Here is an 18,185-nt window from a genome sequence, read left to right on the forward strand (position 1 = left end):
ATAGTTACACACTATACCTCTTAATATTAACCGCCATGCCAAATTTTAGTGTTGTAACTATTTTTTAGTTGAGTTCCTTTTACTTTTGGTATCTTTAAGTGTCACACCCTCCCTCCCCCTTTGAAGGCTATAGATAAGTAGTTGTGTTGTTTGCATAATTTTCATAATACAAGGATAACCACATCCATAAAAGTAAAGCTCTAACAGTAGGATAAAAGTACATTTACACTTGTAGAGTTTCAGAACTGAATAATCGGAATATAAATGTTTAATAGTCAAAACAAAATTGAAAGTAAATTAGTTGAATAACTGTCTATATACAGGATAATGTTTAAGGACATTCTTACATTTTTGGGACTTGATTATAGAGATGATTCGCCAATAGCATTATAACTTTCTTGTTCTAGGAATCTGTATTCCAAAAATCAGATGAACCATAAGGATGACAATATCCATAAAAGGGAAGCTCTGAAGTGGTAGAACAAACAAACATTAACACTTGTAGAGTGTAAGAACTGAATTATCAGAATATAAATGTACAAAAGTCGACAAAACATTATAAGTAAATTTCTTGAAAAAATGCTTAAATACAGGATAATACTTACATTTTTAGAACTGATTATAGAAATAATTTGCTTATAACATAACACTTTGTTGCCATAGGAATCAGTATTCTAACAATAAGATCAATAGGATTAATACATCATATAAAAATTGTTGTTAAAAATATAAAAATAAACATGTCTAAAATGGAAGTACGGACATTCTAGTAACAATTATTGAGTTGCTACGCTTTCTAAATCCTACCAACTACTACAGGTATCACTATGCAAAGGTTGAAATCAAGAGGACAATTCTAACATGCCCAAATTAACGAAAAAGATATCCTTTCCAGACAGACACACCCTAATTATAGAAAGCTTTGCTTTAATATTTAGTGGTAAAAAAGTTGATAATGTTTCAAATGGGCGTACGGGCATTCTGGTAACATTTATAGAGTGGCTATGCTTTCAAAGTTATACCTAACTATTATAGGAATCATCAGCTAACTGTTCCGACGGATGTGCATACGTAAGGACAGACCCTAATTATAGAAAAGGTTTAAAAATCAGACATCTGTATTACATTGCAGGGAAAAAAAATTTCCGCTTTGTTGATATCATGTTTTCTAGCGCACTACAGACTGGCTGACCAAGTGGGTTGTATAGTAAACGCAGATATTATAATCTTCACCTAAACAATCATTTGTAAAACCAGCTGAAAAAAATTCATTTTTCTTACGGAAATTAAGTTTAGTCTCCAATTTTTGTTTTCCCCTAAACATAGCTAACAGACAAACATTTCTAATCTTAGAGTAGCCACGCTAGTAAAGGCTAAACATCACAAAAACAAGTAAATCTTTCAAAAATGTTTTATATTTTAAATTAAAATGGATTGTGATTAATGGCATTTAGGAACAGTTTTGGCATTCTCCTCTTAGAAATATTTTTTTTCAATTTTGAAAATTTTTATACCCTCCCCCTTCCCCCCTGACAAAACAACTATTTTAGGTTAGGTTAGGTTTTAGAATAGGGAGCCGAGCGCTGCGATTAGGTAGGCAAGGGTGCCGAGCGCCGCGGCCAGAGTTCATAGTTCTGTCAAGGGGGGTAGAGGGGGGGGGGGGAATTTTCAAAATTAAATAAAATATTCCTAAGAGGATATTACCACAGCTTTTACATAAAGGGATAGTTGCATGAAGTGCATTTCAGAAAAACAATTTCAATTGATATTTTTAAAACTACATGTACAAAATTAAAATCTTTTTAAATATATGCCCTATAAATATAGCTTAAACCATTTAAAAAGAAAATATATGCAGTTCACTAATTTCATAAATAAATGCATTTCGTGCAACTAACCCTTTAAATATACAACAAGTAACATTTTGATATTACATAGTATATAGTAAATATAATTATAATTCAACAGTTTCACAAAATTTTTAGTGACCTTAAATTTTATAATTTCAATATATTTTGTTTGTAAAATTCATTATTTTCTAAATTAAAAAATTATTTAATAAAAAATCCTTAATTTTAAGTTACAAATGCATGGAAGAAATGAAAGAATTAATATTTAAATTTAAACTTGTTCTTACCTACTTACAAACTATGAACAATATTATTTTAACAAAATAGTTTTTACTGAGAGAGAAAAATTTACCCGAAGAAAAACAATTTAACTATTTGAAATTATCATTTTTAGCAAAATAGCGTAGACTACTGTACACTATTGTTTTAGATTATAACTAACGAAAAAGTTTGATTATAAAGAGTTTTTCATTGGATTAAATATCGCCCCCTGTATTTTTTTCTTACATGTCTAGATTCTTAAGAAAATACATTAGATAATGTTCTGAAAAAAGATGTGTTAAATGTAGTTTCACTAAGTATAACACGTTTTTTATGCCAAATTATTAATTATGACTTAATAGATTAAAAAATGAAGACTGAAAAACTGTAGTTTCAAGTTTTGATAAACAAAATTATATAAGGATAGATAAATAATCATTGATTACAACCTTGCATTTATAAATCTTGTAATAATTATAGTTTTCTGTATGACCCGTACAAATATTAATAAGCTTTCAATTATAGCTTAATGACAAACCGAAATGACTGTTATGTTAACTAAAATTTTACAGATATAAAAAGTCTGTTTTTTATTGTGATGTAGGTTGCGATTAGAAACCAGTTTTCTGCAGGGCTGTTAGCATCTGAACAAAAAATGATATTTAATACAAAGATTTATAATAGATGAAATGACTTCAATTTTTAAAAGAGAACTTAAAGGTTCGCTTTGTCCTTCATTAACGGTTAGCACTTTTCATTAATTTTTTTTAGGTAGTTTTCGAAGTACATTCTTGCAACTTTTAATGGTGTATATGAATGAATAACCATGCATAAACTCTATTTCTTCCTAAGCAATTTTAAAAAAAGGTAATATCACCTACGAATACAAAAATTTCGTGACATCATTTCGTTGTCATGTCATGAAATGACAGACTGATGAATAAAACAATGAAACAATTCAAAATCATATTCATCCTATATCGTTACGGATTGAATGACGGACAGACAGAAGAAAATTTTAGAGTGGCTTCACTTAAAAAAGTAATTTGAGTAATTTCACTTATGATGATAGCAACGAATCTTAATAAACCTTAAAATAAAAGTTTATACCTGAAAATAATGGCAGGTTTGGTGGTTGTGTCTATGTGAGCGGCCGCCAGGCTGCTTTTAGGTACTACGCAATGCGCGCTAGGGCCGAGAACACGCGGACAAAGGCTAGCTGTCTTGGACTGCTGGTCTCCTAAAACAAAAAAAAAATTTATTTTCACGACAAAAATATCTTAAAACATTTCTTTAAATAACAAAAAAATAATAAAGAGCTTTAAAATTATTTGTTGAAAAGTTTTTACACTTCAGGTTTGGAACCAACCAATCAAAATTAAATTAAAGTATTGAATGTTTTAAGCCAACGAATACAATAACTACAATAGCGTGGTTGTTATACTTTGGGTTCTAGTGATTTTAGTAAATATGATTTTTGACTTTCTGACTTTCATCTGACCGTATAAATGAAAATATTATATAACTAATGTTAACTCATCAATGTTTATGCACAAAATTACTCCTACTGCAGATTACAATTAGTGGTTGAAACTTGAAAATAAACCAACATATCAAAATCTATTAAGAGTCACCAAGTTGTCAAGCCAACAAGCCAAAAACATTTTCTTATAAAACTTTTGGGACTAGTGTAAAAAAAAACAATTTTCCCGGACCTCTAAGTACCTGTACTGGCCATTAATAGGTGGATTGAATGGCAGGTTATTGGAGACTGGAATGTGATTATCCTCAGGATGAGGAACTGGCCGGCTATCTTTAACCTGGACAGAAATTAATTATTTAAAGGGGGGGGAGGGGGCGAAAGTGACACTTTTTGAAACCAAAACTAAAAGTCAAAGGAACTCAACTAATTAAAGAGTTACAGATCTGACATTTTGCATGGCAGTTGCTTTATAGGGGTACAATATGGAACTGTGAAGAAACGGCGTCGCAACCGCCGAAAACCGCCGAGAAAAGGCAAAAAAAATTAGGCGGGAAACGGCGGTTGCGCCGCCGTTTCTTCACAGTTCCATATTTTACCCCTATAAAGCAACTGCCATGCAAAATCTCAGACCTGTAACTCCTTTTTTAGTGGAGTTCCTTTGTTGACTTTTAGTTTTGGTTTCAAAAAGTGTCACTTTCGCCCCCCCCCCCCCTTTTAGTTTTAAAAATCTCAAGAAGGAAAATAAAAACAAACTAGGAAATGTATTTAAAGAACAGATAGAAATTTTTTGAGCCAAGCTACTTCCAGTAGCGACTTCAACGAATAAACAAAAAGGTAGCGTTTTAATATTTTTAATTAAAGCGTTTTCCATTCAACTTAACATTACAGGAATATGTATTCGTTATGAATGGCTGAAGTAAAAGATCTCAAAATTTCAAAGAATTTTAATTCCATTGGTCAATATAGGGCTTAAAGCTATTTTGAGGACTGAAAGGAAAATAAAACAGCCCAACCTATAAAGTATAGAAGTAACACCCAAATAACCTAATAGAACATAATCGCTCAAAGCCACATGAACAGAAATAGGTAAATAATAGCTATGATGAGATGATCACAGACTCAAGAAAAATCAATTTGTTTACCTTGACAACGTCGAGATAAAGATTTCTGTTCATTTCAGTAGCCAGGTTCATATTGAACATATCACTATCCTTCTCAATATCTTTAACCTAAAAACAACAATGTATAATAAAGATGATTGTAAAGTGTAATCCTAATAAAAGGTCTGCCATTTTCGGTATGAAAGTGCAAGAGTGTGTATGTGTTTATATTCTCTTTAGGTCCCTGAAGGGTTTTAAACTATTAATAAAAGGTCACGTCTACCCTCCCAAGATCAAATAAATCCTAAAAATCTCCAATCTAATTTTATTATCCCTAAAATTATGTGGCGAAGTCAATCTCACCTTCGGGAAGAAGTATTTGTTGTACATTTATGTTTTATTATCTCTGCTAAAAAATGAATGGGGAGACAACGACTAATTAAAAATAAAACAACTATAATGAGCTTATTTTCGCTGGATTTTAAACCTTTAGTTATATAAAAACAGATTGAATTTTATACAAATATTAAATAAGAAGAATGAAGGAAACTAAACATTACAGATAAACTCTTTATCACAACAATAAATATTCACCTTAATTTGATTCCATTGATTGCCATTCAGATTTTGAAAACTTGTATTAACAACATCATTCTTGTATGTACCTTAAGTAATATTTGATCATTAATAATTAACTAGGGTGACAACATCCTCCAGTGGCGAAGCACAAAACATTCGTGTGTGTACATTTATGAAAATAAAATACATGCATTCAATATTTTTTAAGTAATAAAAATTAAAAATGTCCTAATCAGTGAAGTTTCAACAAACTAATAAATTAAGTTATTAACTGTCTTCCCTGACATTTTTTTCTGTCCTAAAATAAGACGCTTTTAACTTAAAAATTATGCCCTATAATATTAACTAGGGTTGGGCCGGATATCCGGTGTGGCCGGATATCCGGTGTGGCCGGATATCCGGCCATTTTCAATATCCGGCCGGATACCGGATATTGAAACTATCCGGCCGGATATCCGGTTCTATAATTTTTAATACTTTACACCAAAAATCTCTGCTTTTAAAAATTTTAAATGGCTATAATTTTCTTATTATTGAAGCTAGAAGAACTTTTTTTCTGAACAAGTTTAACTTTATGTAAATTTGTATAAGATTTCTTAAGAAATTTTTTTTGCTACTGTAGTATCTAGTAATTTGGCCGGTTATCCGGTAATTTGGCCGGATAACCGGATATCCGGCCCAACCCTAATATTAACGTCCTAGAAATTGCTCTATACAAATAGATCTTGGGACCAAAACTAAGCTTACTTATGTCTAGCTTCATTCTCTTGGTGTTGATGATGTCCAGATCTGGCATGTTGATTGTCTTGTTGAACATGGAGGTCACCTCGTACGGTTCAGACTGACCTAAATTTAACGGAACGTGTTTAAGCTGGACTTTAACGAGTAGTAAAATATTACTAGATTTAAATCAGGAATAAGGTATATTAATATTAATCTAAGAAAATTTGGGTGGGAGGGTGGCAGTCAATAGAACAAAGATCAATTATCATATCCAAATTGTATACCTGCTTTTTACAATATAAAAAAATGTGTTTTAATTTAAATTTACGTACCTAAAGCCCTGTTGTAAACATCGTTTACATCAACACCAGAATCAGCACTGGATTCGCTGGATTTCCGCAGAGATTTCGTTGGCATCAAAGGTCTAAACAATAACAATTTTTATTCAAAATTTTAACATTCGTTAATAATTAAGTCTAGTAATAGAAAACTAGTCTTTGTTAGAAATAATGAAATAATATTTTCTTTACGCACAGGAAAAATAGCTTTAAACCAAGGTGTAAAAACTCACCTGAATCCAGATTGATGTTCTCCAACTCTTGTCTTCTCTGCAATGTGTTGCTCCTCTTCCTGGTGAATGAAGTTGCATCTGAACAATTAAAGTTTGTGAGGTTTCAAACAAAATACATAATTTTAAATTTTTTAACTCTTTGAATAATGAATCCTTTGGATAAATTCTGTAAAAGTTAAGATTATGTTTGATGTAATAAAGGTAAATCCCTGTACTAATAATCAGGGATCTAAAGGGATAAGACAATGAATGATAAATTGATGTACATCCCCAATGACTACCGTTCTGTAGGTAACAATTATTGTTTCAAACATTTTGACATTAATCTTTATGAACAAACTACCTAATCAAAATTTAAGTAAATGTTACTCCAAAACTAACCAATAAGAAAACTTAATAAAAAATTTTTAGGAGACTAGTGTAAAAATTATAACAGTCCAATGACCCCCTCTTGACTTATTAAACTAATAGACAGGTTGCATAAACATGGAAAGTACCTTGTGCCATAAGCACACCATCCCTTGATCCAATATTTCTGGCACAGCTTTGTCTTGTACTTGTTGTGGCGGATCATATCATGCTGAAAGTAATTTACGTATTTTATACAGCTTTCTGCGGATACTAAAATAAAAAACTTAACTGTTTTAAACCGGATTTAAACTTCTTTTTTAGCCCTTTCGATATTGGATATTTAAAATTTTTATTTAATATCTTACCCTTAATTTTGCTTTGCCATGAGCGAACTGGCACTGATTTCCATAAATGCATTCACCCTTCTCTCTAAAGTTGCGACAAAACTCTGTCTTAAACCTTAAAGACAAAAAATATGTAAAAGTGAATAAAAATAATCTCGAAATACTACCTATGGAAGTAATACAAAGGGGGGGGGGCGGATGTGCCACTTTTTGAAACCAAAACTAAAAGTCAACAAAGGAACTCAACTAAAAAAAGAGTTACAGGTCTGAGATTTTGCATGGCAGTTGCTTTATAGGGGTACAATATGGAACTGTGAAGAAACGGCGGCGCAACCGCCAAAAACCGCCGTTTCCCGCCGAATTTTTCGGCGGTTGCGCCGCCGTTTCTTCACTGTTCCATATTGTAACCTTATAAAGCAACTGCCATGCAAAATCTCAGACCTGTAACTCTTTTTTTTATTTGAGTTCCTTTGACTTTTAGTTTTGGTTTCAAAATGTGGCACATCCGCCCCCCCCCCCTTTATAATGATTAATAAATTGTGTCTATACCTGGGATTTGGGGATATAATCTGGCCAGGCTTTCCATCCTGTGAGATCATTTGACTTCCCTAAATTAAAATAACAATTTTAGACCAGCTAAACGACGGATTTTAAAATACATAAGTTTCTTGTGGTGGCAAAGTAATAAATTAGGAATAAACAAAGATTTTATTGAAAGCTTCGTTAATTAAACTTACATCTTTAGATTCATTATCAACTCCACTGGCGTAACTAGCTGTATCCATATGCTGAACCTAAAAAGTAACATAAGTTAACTGAACGGAAACCCCAAAATAAATATTAGAATAGGTATTTAAGTGGCTAAATAAACCGCACACTTTTCATAGAACTATTACATATTTATTAATATAAAGGGGATATTTCCTTAACACTAGTTTACACTTAATTTACCTTATAAAAATAAAATATATAAACCTGTAATAATTTTTGTGCCAGTCTAGTAGCACTGTCATGGTCCCATGTGTCAGGATTACTGTCCCACAATGGAGTCTCTTCGTTTGTACCCCAAATTTCCTGGGAATCACCGAGAGTGGACCATTGAGATTCGCCTAAAATTCAAATTCGCAAGAAAATTTTAAAATTTGGTTGGGTTCATACAGGTACTGCAAGACCTGATCATATAAATACAACTTAGTTAATAATAATAAAATGCAACCTTATTTTATACGTCGCCCCTAGTTTCTAGAAGAAGGTAAGGGAAATAGCTTAAAACCACTCTAAGATATCCACTTAAATTACATCAAATTAGGACCAGCAATTAACAAGATCTTTAGCTTCAGACAAAAAAAAACTAACTACCTTAATTACAGGTTAGTCGTGCGTTAGTTGACAGGGAAACTACTTGAACATATTTCTATTACCATTCGGCAACTACTTGTTAAACTAGTGTCTATAACGTATGGGGGGGGGGGAGATTCTAATGGTAAAATGTTGTTTACTTGTCAGCAGCACGATGAGCCAAGCCCTCAAAATTTCTTTAAAAACCTTTAATCTATTAATAACGCTTCTTTATCTTAAAATAACACAGATTAATGAAACATAAAATGTTCTAGACCACCTGAAAAAAGGGAGGAGGCTACTGTATATTTCTTGTAATCCAAAGAAAAACTTTCAAACTAATAATCTAAATATTTGTATTTCTTTTATTATTGGATAAGGGTCTCTTTATACATTTATACATGTAGTATTTAAAGGGCGAATATAGGTTGAATATGATATGGGCATCAAATTTAGGTGCAATTCTATACTTTTAGAATAACTATGCCAAATTTTAAAAATCAACCTTAAACTGTTTTTAAACTATTTTTAAAAGGTATATCAAATATTTGTATTCCCTACTGAATAGAACAATAGGGAGCACCTTATCGTTCTACTACTATTTTTAGGCCTTATAACACACACACCTTTACGGAATTTACTAGAAAACAACCTCCCCCTTTATTGAATCCATAGTAAAAAATAAACTTTAAGATCCTAATAAAAATCGACATGGGCAATTGATCTCATTTTTGGCTTTGCAGTATGATTCTACAGGTGTCAGAGTATGTTTTTATATACCTTTCAAAAATAGTTTAAAAACAGTTTAAGTAGATATTGCAATTTTCGTGTTCACTTCAACATACAAAAAATCAGATGAACAACAAAATTGGCATTTAATTCAGAAACTACTATGGAACTTGAAGACTTATTATCAGCTTGAAGTTTGAAGCGCTAAGGCTACACATAAAAACACATTTAATTCCAAAATAATATATTCTAAAAGGCCTCTAAAATTTTGACTAAAATAAAATATAAATCTTTTCTTCTTTTCTTCAACCAACCTTTTTATGAGTCTCTCTGATGTGTTTAGAGAAGTTATCCACAGAAATATCCTTGTGACAGTCAGGGCAACGAGTCTTCTCTCCAAGATGGATACTCTGAAATGTATAAATATTAATTCAAATGCAAGAGACCCCCTAAAACTAAGAACAGGAGTTCTGAGCTTATTTTTGAAGATATCAACCTGATTTTTTTTAAAGAAAATTTTTAAAAAATAACTAAACTAAGTAACCAAACTAAAGACCCTCAAAACTAAGAATAGGAGTTCTGAGTTTATATTCACCCTAATTTTTTTTATAGAAAACTTTTTTAAAATAACTGATCCAAGTGAACATAGCACATTTCATTTTGGAACTTTCATTTTAGTGGCTTGTGGAGTAAGAGACCCCCCAAAACACTAAAAATATGAGTTCTAAGCTTGTTTTTAAAGATGTTAACCTGATTTCTTTCAAAGAAAACTTTTTTAACATCATTGAACCAAGTAACCATTGCACTAGTAATGGCAATTCGTCAAATTTTTTGGCCGGATTCATATTCCGGATTCTTAAAAGAATTCGTCAAAAAAAGTAGTAGATTCCTTGCTGATTCCGGATTCTTATTTTTGGCGGATTAGGGATTCGGTTTCCGGATTCTAGCAGTATTTTTAAAGGCATTTTTTAAAAAAAATTAAAATTGAGTGCTACATATGTCCTAAAAATTAATGTTCTTGGTGTTCTCTATAATTCACTTCCAAGAATCGAACCAGATTTTAAAATTTTTTAATGTAATGATGATAATCTTTGACTTCAAAAAGCAAGAGTTGAAAGAAAAAACTCAACACGCTAATTTTAGGATACCAATTATAAATCCAGAATCCGCTATTAAAAAACAGATTCCGGATTCCAAAATTTGCCTAGAAATTGGGCGGATTCCAGATTTTGGATCTGGATTGCCAACCCTACATTGCACATTTTATTTTGGGGCTTTACTACAGGGGCTTGTGGAGCAAAAGATCCCCTAAACACTAAAATTATTTGTTCTGAGCTTTTTTTTTAAAGATATCAACTAGATTTTTTAAAGTAAACTTTTTTGACATAACCAAACTAAGTAACCATTACACATTTCATTTTGTAACTTTTCTTCTAGGGGCTTTAACTTTTTTAGATATTGTCAAATAAAAAAAGTTTGGTTAGGTCAATGTTAAAAATTCTTTAACACATAGTCATATCTATCCAATGCCTAATATATTCTTCTGAGACATATAAAAGTTCACTACTCTGAGTACCTTAACTTTTTAAATACACTTCGTGGAACTATCCCTTTGAAGATAAAAGATGCACATTTTCTTTTACATTTTTAATACCTACCTTTTTTTCAACAGCCTAACTTATCTGTTACTAGCAATCTATTTATTTAAACTTACATCGGCTCTGATGGTCTGTTGGATACCGCCATCATTGCTGTTTGGTCGCATCGGCCTGGGCTGCTGGTGACCTGACCTCATGGATGTCATTACCATGTTGGCCATGGACACGACCACGTGTGGCGGTATGCCTGGCTGACCACCAGCCTAGATACAGAGTTAGTTAGACGCAGGGATCTGAAGGGATAAGACAAAAGTGCTTTGTTTCACAATATAGAATAATATATTTATATACAGTGCGTTTCAATATAAACTGCGTTTTCCAAATTTGGGAAACAACCATTAGGAGTACAAAAAAAATAATTATATGTCAATATTCTCTATAAAAATATGCATCGAAATTGTTACAGGTGTTTTTTAATATCTCTGAAAATAACGGCGCATTTTAAAGCATAAATATTTCAAAAGATGCGTATGAGGCTTTTTTCTGGTAGAATTTTGTGCCTTAAGGTTTGTTTTTAAAAATTTATTTACTTGAAAACAACATATTAACGAGGCCAATACAATTTTCTACCAATTACACTAAAAATTTCATTTAAAAGGGGGGAGGCGGATGTGCCACTTTTTGAAACCAAAACTAAAAGTCAACAAAGGAACTCAACTAAAAAAAAGAGTTACAGGTCTGAGATTTTGCATGGCAGTTGCTTTATAGGGGTACAATATGGAACTGTGAAGAAACGGCGGCGCAACCGCCGAAAACCGCCGTTTCCCGCCGAATTTTTTTTTTGCAATTTCTCGGCGGTTTTCGGCGGTTGCGCCGCCGTTTCTTCACTGTTTTATATTGTAACCCTATCAAAGCAACTGCCATGCAAAATCTCAGACCTGTAACTCTTTTTTTTTTTAGTTGAGTTCCTTTAACTTTTAGTTTTGGTTTCAAAAAGTGACACATCCGCCTCCCCTCTTTTTAAGAAATAACAAAAAAATGAAAAAACTAGGTACACTTACCCTCATTAGTTGAAACGAAGAGCCTGGCGGAAATGCAGAAGTTGACAAAGTAGCAGTTGCTATACCACCACTTCCCTGGATAAGCTGTCCACCGCTTGGCGTTAGGGTAATACCCTGCGGCCCATTGTTAGCTGTGAGAGTAATGCCTAGCTGCTGGGAGATCATTTGGTGAGTGGGGGGACCAGTTGACGAGGTGACCACAACATGTTGACCACCACTTGTCATCATAGCGTTAACATTGGTCATTTGGCTGTCATGGTGTAACAGGTTACTTTGTACTGAGGATGCTTGGCTGACAATCTGGCCGCCAAGTTCTGGTAAAGAAACAGGTATGCTTGAAATTTGAGATCCACCCTGAATAAATGCACCCGCCTGCATGCTGTATGCCAGGCCGGTGGTGTTTGTTGTCAACATTTGACTTCCATTGTCAGCGATAATTTGTATTGACTGGTTGCCAAGAAGTTGACCCGATTGTTGTTGCTGGTGACTTTGTTGCTGACCTGACGCAAGAAAACTACTATCATGTCCAATACTAATAATTTGGCCAGAATTTTGGGTTGACATTTGCATGGGCTGCTGTTGACTAAACTGCAGTTGACTGTTTGAGCTTGTAACAATTTGTTGGCTGTTCATACTATTATCCTGTTGAATCATATCATATGAGTTACTCTGTGAAAAAATTGGCAAGTTAGAATCATCTGATTGGCTTATAGTGTGGGAGGTGCTGAATCCCAGATCCATTTGGGAGCCCCCGCCTGAGCCTTGATCCATGCTAAATGAATCAAAGTCGTCAATGTCCAGTCCAGCATCCTTCATCAATGCACCTAAACAAAATAAAATATACCTAGTCCAGTAGATTTAGAGCAAACCTTAATTATTAAATAAGGAATTTTTTTACAACTTAATCATTTGATTTGTTCAAAAAATTCACTAGAAACAAAAATACATGTTTGTAAATAAACTTAAAAGACAAATCCTACCCCATCTTTTAGATTTGTTAAAGAACCACAAATTATCTAATATTTGAAGTTGAAGATATAAATAAGATAGAAGTCTTTTTTTTTAAATCCAGGTATCTAAAGGGATAATGACAATGGCCGATAAATTGATGTTCATCCCCAATGATTATTCACAACGTTACCCTTTCTTTAGATTAAAGTTAGTGGCTGAAACGTTTGAACACTCAACTTAGTTAACCAACCAATCAAAATTTACTTAAGTCCCCAAAGTTGTTTCGCCAATGAATAAGAAAACGTTATTATATAACTATGGGGACAAGTGTACTAAACAGCCTATTGTCCCCTCTCTCTCTGATTTTAATCCCAAAAATGTTGTAAAATTTAAAAAAAATATTACCTAAATCGAAAGTTTTCTGAGCAGCTGTGGTTGTTGGTGGTGGCTGTGACGTTATCACTTGCGGCGGCGGAACCTCCTCAATATCTTTTTGCTGGCCACCTTGTTGAACAATAAACTGGCCGGGTTGAGCTGCTATTGGCACTAAAGTAGGCGTTGTTTGTAAGGGAGCATTGGGTCGTAACAACAACATAGGGCCACCACCACCCTGCTGTTGAATTATCATGGGAGTGCCAGCTGTCCCACCTCCAGACTGAGCCACCATTTGTCCCATTATAATTGGAGTGCCTCCAGGCTGGACACTACTGAGCACACCATTGGAATTAATAATTATGGAATGCTGAGTTTGACCGGCAGATACATTTGTTACAGGCGCCTGGTTTTGTGTGGTAACCATCGAGTTTAAGGTACTGGTAAGTCTTGTCCTGTCCTGGGGGCTGATTCCGGACACACCAACCGTCTGAGAATTAACAGGTGACGTGCTTTGTGGAGGATGATATTTAGCTGCAGTGGTATTGGTAACTATTGCTTGCCCTACACCAGTATTAGGTTGTAGTTGAATTTGAAAAACCTGACCCCCACTATTAACTAAAGTGCCGCTAGAACTAAATTGCAGTGGTTGCATTCCAGAAATTACATTTCCAGGTACAAAAGAGGCGCCAGGTGGCAGGACAGTAGCTCCACCACCCGGCCCTGAAGGTGCAAGTATAACAGAGTTTTGGGGCAGGGATACAGACTGAGGGGATAACACAGAATGGGGAACACTTCCGCCACGTGGAGATTTTGGGGCACTCACGCTTCCAGGAGATTTTACAGAGTAGTGCTTGTTTAGAGGTGATGAAGGTGGTATACTACTGGCTGGGGATTGAGGTGGAAGCAAGTTGGCAGGAGATGGCTGGGGTGTCATGTTGCTGACTGGAGACGGCGGCGGCGGGAAGGCGGCTGGTGATTTCATAGGAAGATACGTCACCGGTGAAGGAGGCTGGGCAGGAGACGGCGTGGCAAACTGGTGGGTAGCGGGGGACGGCGGCACACTTGCAGGAGATTGCATTTGGTGCGGGGATTGAGGCACAGGAGCTGGTGACGCATGCATGCTTGGGTGGGGAGAACAGCCAGGTTGACTGCTGCTGGATCTATGCAAGGAGGGGAGGCCCATGGGTTGGTTAAGCATTGGGCCACCAGGCGAGGGAAGGCTGCTGTACATAGGCACATGGCGGGGCGTCACATCAGCACTCTCAAAAATATCTTCATTTAGAACATCAAGGTCTGATGTATCATGCCCTCCCTGTCCCAGAACTCCAGTGTCCAAATCCTAGGTGAAAAATATGTGTTCTTGCAAAGTGAAGATTATTATCACAAACTATTTAAGCAAGACTAAACTACCTATATAAAGTTATTAAAGCAGTATTATTATTCTAAAATATGTATTTAACATCATAAATACTTTTATGTCCCTAAATAACCCATTTAAAATACTTTACTGGCAATTAGTTTCAAATCTTTAAATCTAAGAAGGAATTCAGACTTGTATATTTCAAAAGATTAATAATATATTATTATAAAGATAATTGTCATAAGTAATTTGAATTATATACGTCATTAATTGACCGCAAACGTTTTAATTATAATACTGGGGGGAGGCGGATGTGCAACTTTTTGAAACCAAAACTAAAAGTCAAAGGAACTCAACTAAAAAAAGAGTTACAGGTCTGAGATTTTGCATGGCAGTTGCTTTATAGGGTTACAATATGGAACAGTGAAGAAACGGCGGCGCAACCGCCGAAAACCGCCGAGAAATTGCAAAAAAAATTGGCGGGAAACGGCGGTTTTCGGCGGTTGCGCCGCCGTTTCTTCACAGTTCCATATTGTACCCCTATAAAGCAACTGCCATGCAAAATCTCAGACCTGTAACTCTTTTTTTAGTTGAGTTCCTTTGATGACTTTTAGTTTTGGTTTCAAAAAGTGGCACATCCGCCTCCCCCCTTTTCTCACTGAAAACAAATATTCAGTTTTTCTTTTTGTATACTTAAAAAACATGACCTAAAAAATTGCTCATGTTCGTAAATTCCCACCCCTTATTAATTCCTATAATCCTTTAATTTGATTGACAGGTTAAGATATAACTTCATAATTTATCCATAATTTGTAATTAAATGCTTTAATAAAAAAAAATCAAACTTCAATAACTTTTTTGTCTTTAGAGATTTTTTTGTCAAATAAGAAGGAGTTTTTTTTCTTTTTACTATAACCTACGTTATTAAAGAAGATTCTTTTACTGCAAATGCATCACAGTCAAGAAATGTGAAAAAATGACAAATTGCAGTTTCTTAAAAATGCTTTTGTGAGGAGCTAAAAAGCATTTCACCTTTAAAACTCATTAAGATACTTTTCTTATACCTTATTCTAAATTAATATTAAAATTTTAAGATTTTTTTATACATAATAGAAGAGTTATTTTAATTAGTATTATAATAAGTATAGATGTATATTGTATACAGATAACTACCTGCCCCCCTTTTCCAAGAACCTTTTTGTCTGCTAGCAAATTATTTTTTCTGTTACTTGGCTGTGTTAATATTCCCGACAATATAGGTTGATTTTTAAAGACCCAATTGAAGGTCGGCACATAACAGTTATCTAACCCCTTCCCCCTCTAGTGTTTTACTCTGTAGTTTTGATTTACATTTTCATATTGAGATTTTTTACCTGGTTAGGGGTAGAAGGTGGTTTTGGGGTGTTGGCTCCACTCATTATTCCGCCATCCGTGGGGGGTCCTCCCATTTCTGGGGGCGGGCTGGTAGCCATGCTATTACGGGGACTGTTCCTGTATTCATTTGTGATTTTCAAACATTTTTATTTCATGAGAAATTTTGTGTAAATCATACCTATCTATAATTAAAGAAACGTCGCTTAATTTTTATCTCAAAGTGCCTTGTTTAATGTTTACTTCAAATACTCCCATACTATTGTGTATGAAATAAATTGAAAGCAAGGGAAGGGGGCGAATAATTTTTTTCTAATTCTTTAGGGCACTGAATCTATTTGCCCCGCAGGGGTTAGCAATAGGTATTTTTAAAAAACAGAATTTGGTACATTTGAAGAAATCATAATTCACAGATTATTGTTGAATCATTAAATCAAATGTATGAAAACCCATTCCTGTCATGCTGATTAGGGGGAGGTCCAGTGGAATCTCTGGGACTGGTCGACGGCTGCTGGTCATGAGAACTGCTGCCAGACTGCCGTCCGCGGTCCTAGATAGGTAATTAACATTAATGATATGGTGAAATGCAGCCAAAACAGTGATCCTCACTCAATCAGTTAGCATGTCACTGTTCATAAGTATTATTTTAAAATTATTAATATGTTTGAACATAAGTTAAGGCTATTATCTTGGAAGATTTTTAAAAAGTTTAAGGGGGGGGGGGGGGGTTAATGCAACCATCTCGTAATCAGTGATTAAATTGAACTGAAATTTTTCATGGGTAATCCTTGGTAGGTCTATTTTCCCTAAATCGAACAAAAAGTTGGAAAAGTAACGGCTGGCGGCTCAGCCATTTACCCGCGTTTTGCCTATTTTCAGGGCAAATTCATCATTAATTACGTAGGAATCAACTTTTAAAAACATATTTTTTTGTTTAATTCATGTAAAATGATAGCAATAGCCATTTTTTAAGTTTCTAGTACCAACAGCAACCGGCTAGAACTTAAATAAGATTTTTGAGCCAAAAAAAAGTAATATGTGTTCTTTTTGTTCGAATTAGGGAAAATAGACCTACCAAGGATTATTCATGCAAAATTTAAGATCAAAATTCGAATTCTAAGTGTTATTCAATCATTGATTACGAGATGGTTGCATTAACCCACCCCCCCCCCCTCCTTTAATCCTAACATACCATGAAGAGTAAGTTTCCTTCTTCCTCTCTTCTTTTCAACTCCTTTAATTTGTTTGTCCATGAATTTTTACCCATAGTTCTAAGTTCTGAAATAAAATATTTTATGCTGATACTGTTGTTCCTGCCTAAATACACTTTACGACTTCCAACCATTTTTAAGATTTTTAAAGAAACCAAAAGTGTTCCCAATTTTCAGCCCATTAAGGGGAAAAGGGAAATGGGCATAAACCGGTTATAAAATATCTGAATCAATTAAGATATCATATGCCCAAGACCGCTAAAACGCTAAAACGGGACCATGGTCAGAAAAAAACACCCCAAAGGAAGTTCCGGGAATGCCTGATTTTAGCAAACCAAAGGGGGGGGGGGGTTAAATTTTGACATAATTTGGCTTAATGTGAATATTCTCATTACAAAATACCTTATTCTATCCTTCAACTTACTAAAAATATTACTTTAAGATAATAAGTATTTTAACATTGTGTAAAAAAATTTTAAATTCAGATTTTTTACCACTAGCACAACAAATTCACATTTTTTAAAAATTTTTTAATCCAACTCTTGTTTGGTCTTATTAAAGACTTATGTTTAAATTCAAGCCAGTCAGGTGCCTAACTCTGTACATCAGGCATGTAATGGGAATCCCCCTTCCCTTTCATCCTTTCAACCAGGAGGAAAAGTCATCCCCTCTCATGCGATGCTCCACCCTTTATTTTTGAATGAAATGTATTGCTCAAGTCTAACCGGCCAATAGAGGAAGAGGCTTCCACTTACCCCCTCCCCCGACCCTCTGCTTATTTGACCGGTTGTGTATAAAGAAATTCTATGGATTCTTGGATATCTTGAAACCGGTTTGTGACCATTTCCCTCTCCCCCTTTATGGCCCGAAAATGGGGAACACTTTTGCTTTCATGAAAAATCTTAAAAATGGTTTCAATAAGTGGGCTC

The 18,185-nt window shown here is 34.3% G+C and overlaps 2 protein-coding genes across 10 annotated transcripts in view; one reads left to right on the forward strand and one right to left on the reverse strand.

Moving 5' to 3' along the window:
* LOC145325971 (uncharacterized) overlaps positions 1-18,185 on the forward strand; it is a 130,882-nt gene that overhangs the window by 97,238 nt on the left and 15,459 nt on the right. The window lies entirely within an intron of this gene.
* LOC145325970 (uncharacterized) lies at positions 1,398-17,558 on the reverse strand. 6 transcript variants are annotated; one of them, XM_080168995.1, is made up of 20 exons: positions 17,238-17,523; positions 16,498-16,595; positions 16,048-16,162; positions 13,345-14,653; positions 11,989-12,812; positions 11,044-11,190; positions 8,000-8,056; positions 7,812-7,870; positions 7,284-7,377; positions 7,065-7,147; positions 6,568-6,645; positions 6,329-6,420; positions 6,021-6,119; positions 5,289-5,359; positions 4,737-4,823; positions 3,827-3,931; positions 3,222-3,351; positions 2,138-2,755; positions 1,705-2,038; positions 1,398-1,475 (listed from the first exon to the last, which is right to left on the reverse strand). In XM_080168995.1, the coding sequence occupies exons 1-17, from the start codon at positions 17,388-17,390 to the stop codon at positions 3,286-3,288; spliced, it is 3,537 nt and encodes a 1,178-aa protein (XP_080025121.1). In that variant the 5' UTR covers positions 17,391-17,523; the 3' UTR covers positions 1,398-1,475; positions 1,705-2,038; positions 2,138-2,755; positions 3,222-3,285. The 6 variants fall into 6 exon arrangements, with proteins under 6 accessions (XP_080025121.1, XP_080025123.1, XP_080025122.1 ...); XM_080168997.1 differs by lacking the exon at positions 1,398-1,475 and having other exon boundaries at positions 1,691-1,989; positions 3,837-3,931; positions 17,238-17,517; XM_080168996.1 differs by lacking the exons at positions 1,398-1,475; positions 1,705-2,038 and having other exon boundaries at positions 16,048-16,159; positions 16,495-16,595.

This window comes from Acartia tonsa, chromosome 8 (assembly GCF_053477335.1).
Source record: "Acartia tonsa isolate MP-2025a chromosome 8, ASM5347733v1, whole genome shotgun sequence".
In the NCBI taxonomy this organism is placed as follows: Eukaryota; Metazoa; Arthropoda; class Copepoda; order Calanoida; family Acartiidae; genus Acartia; species Acartia tonsa.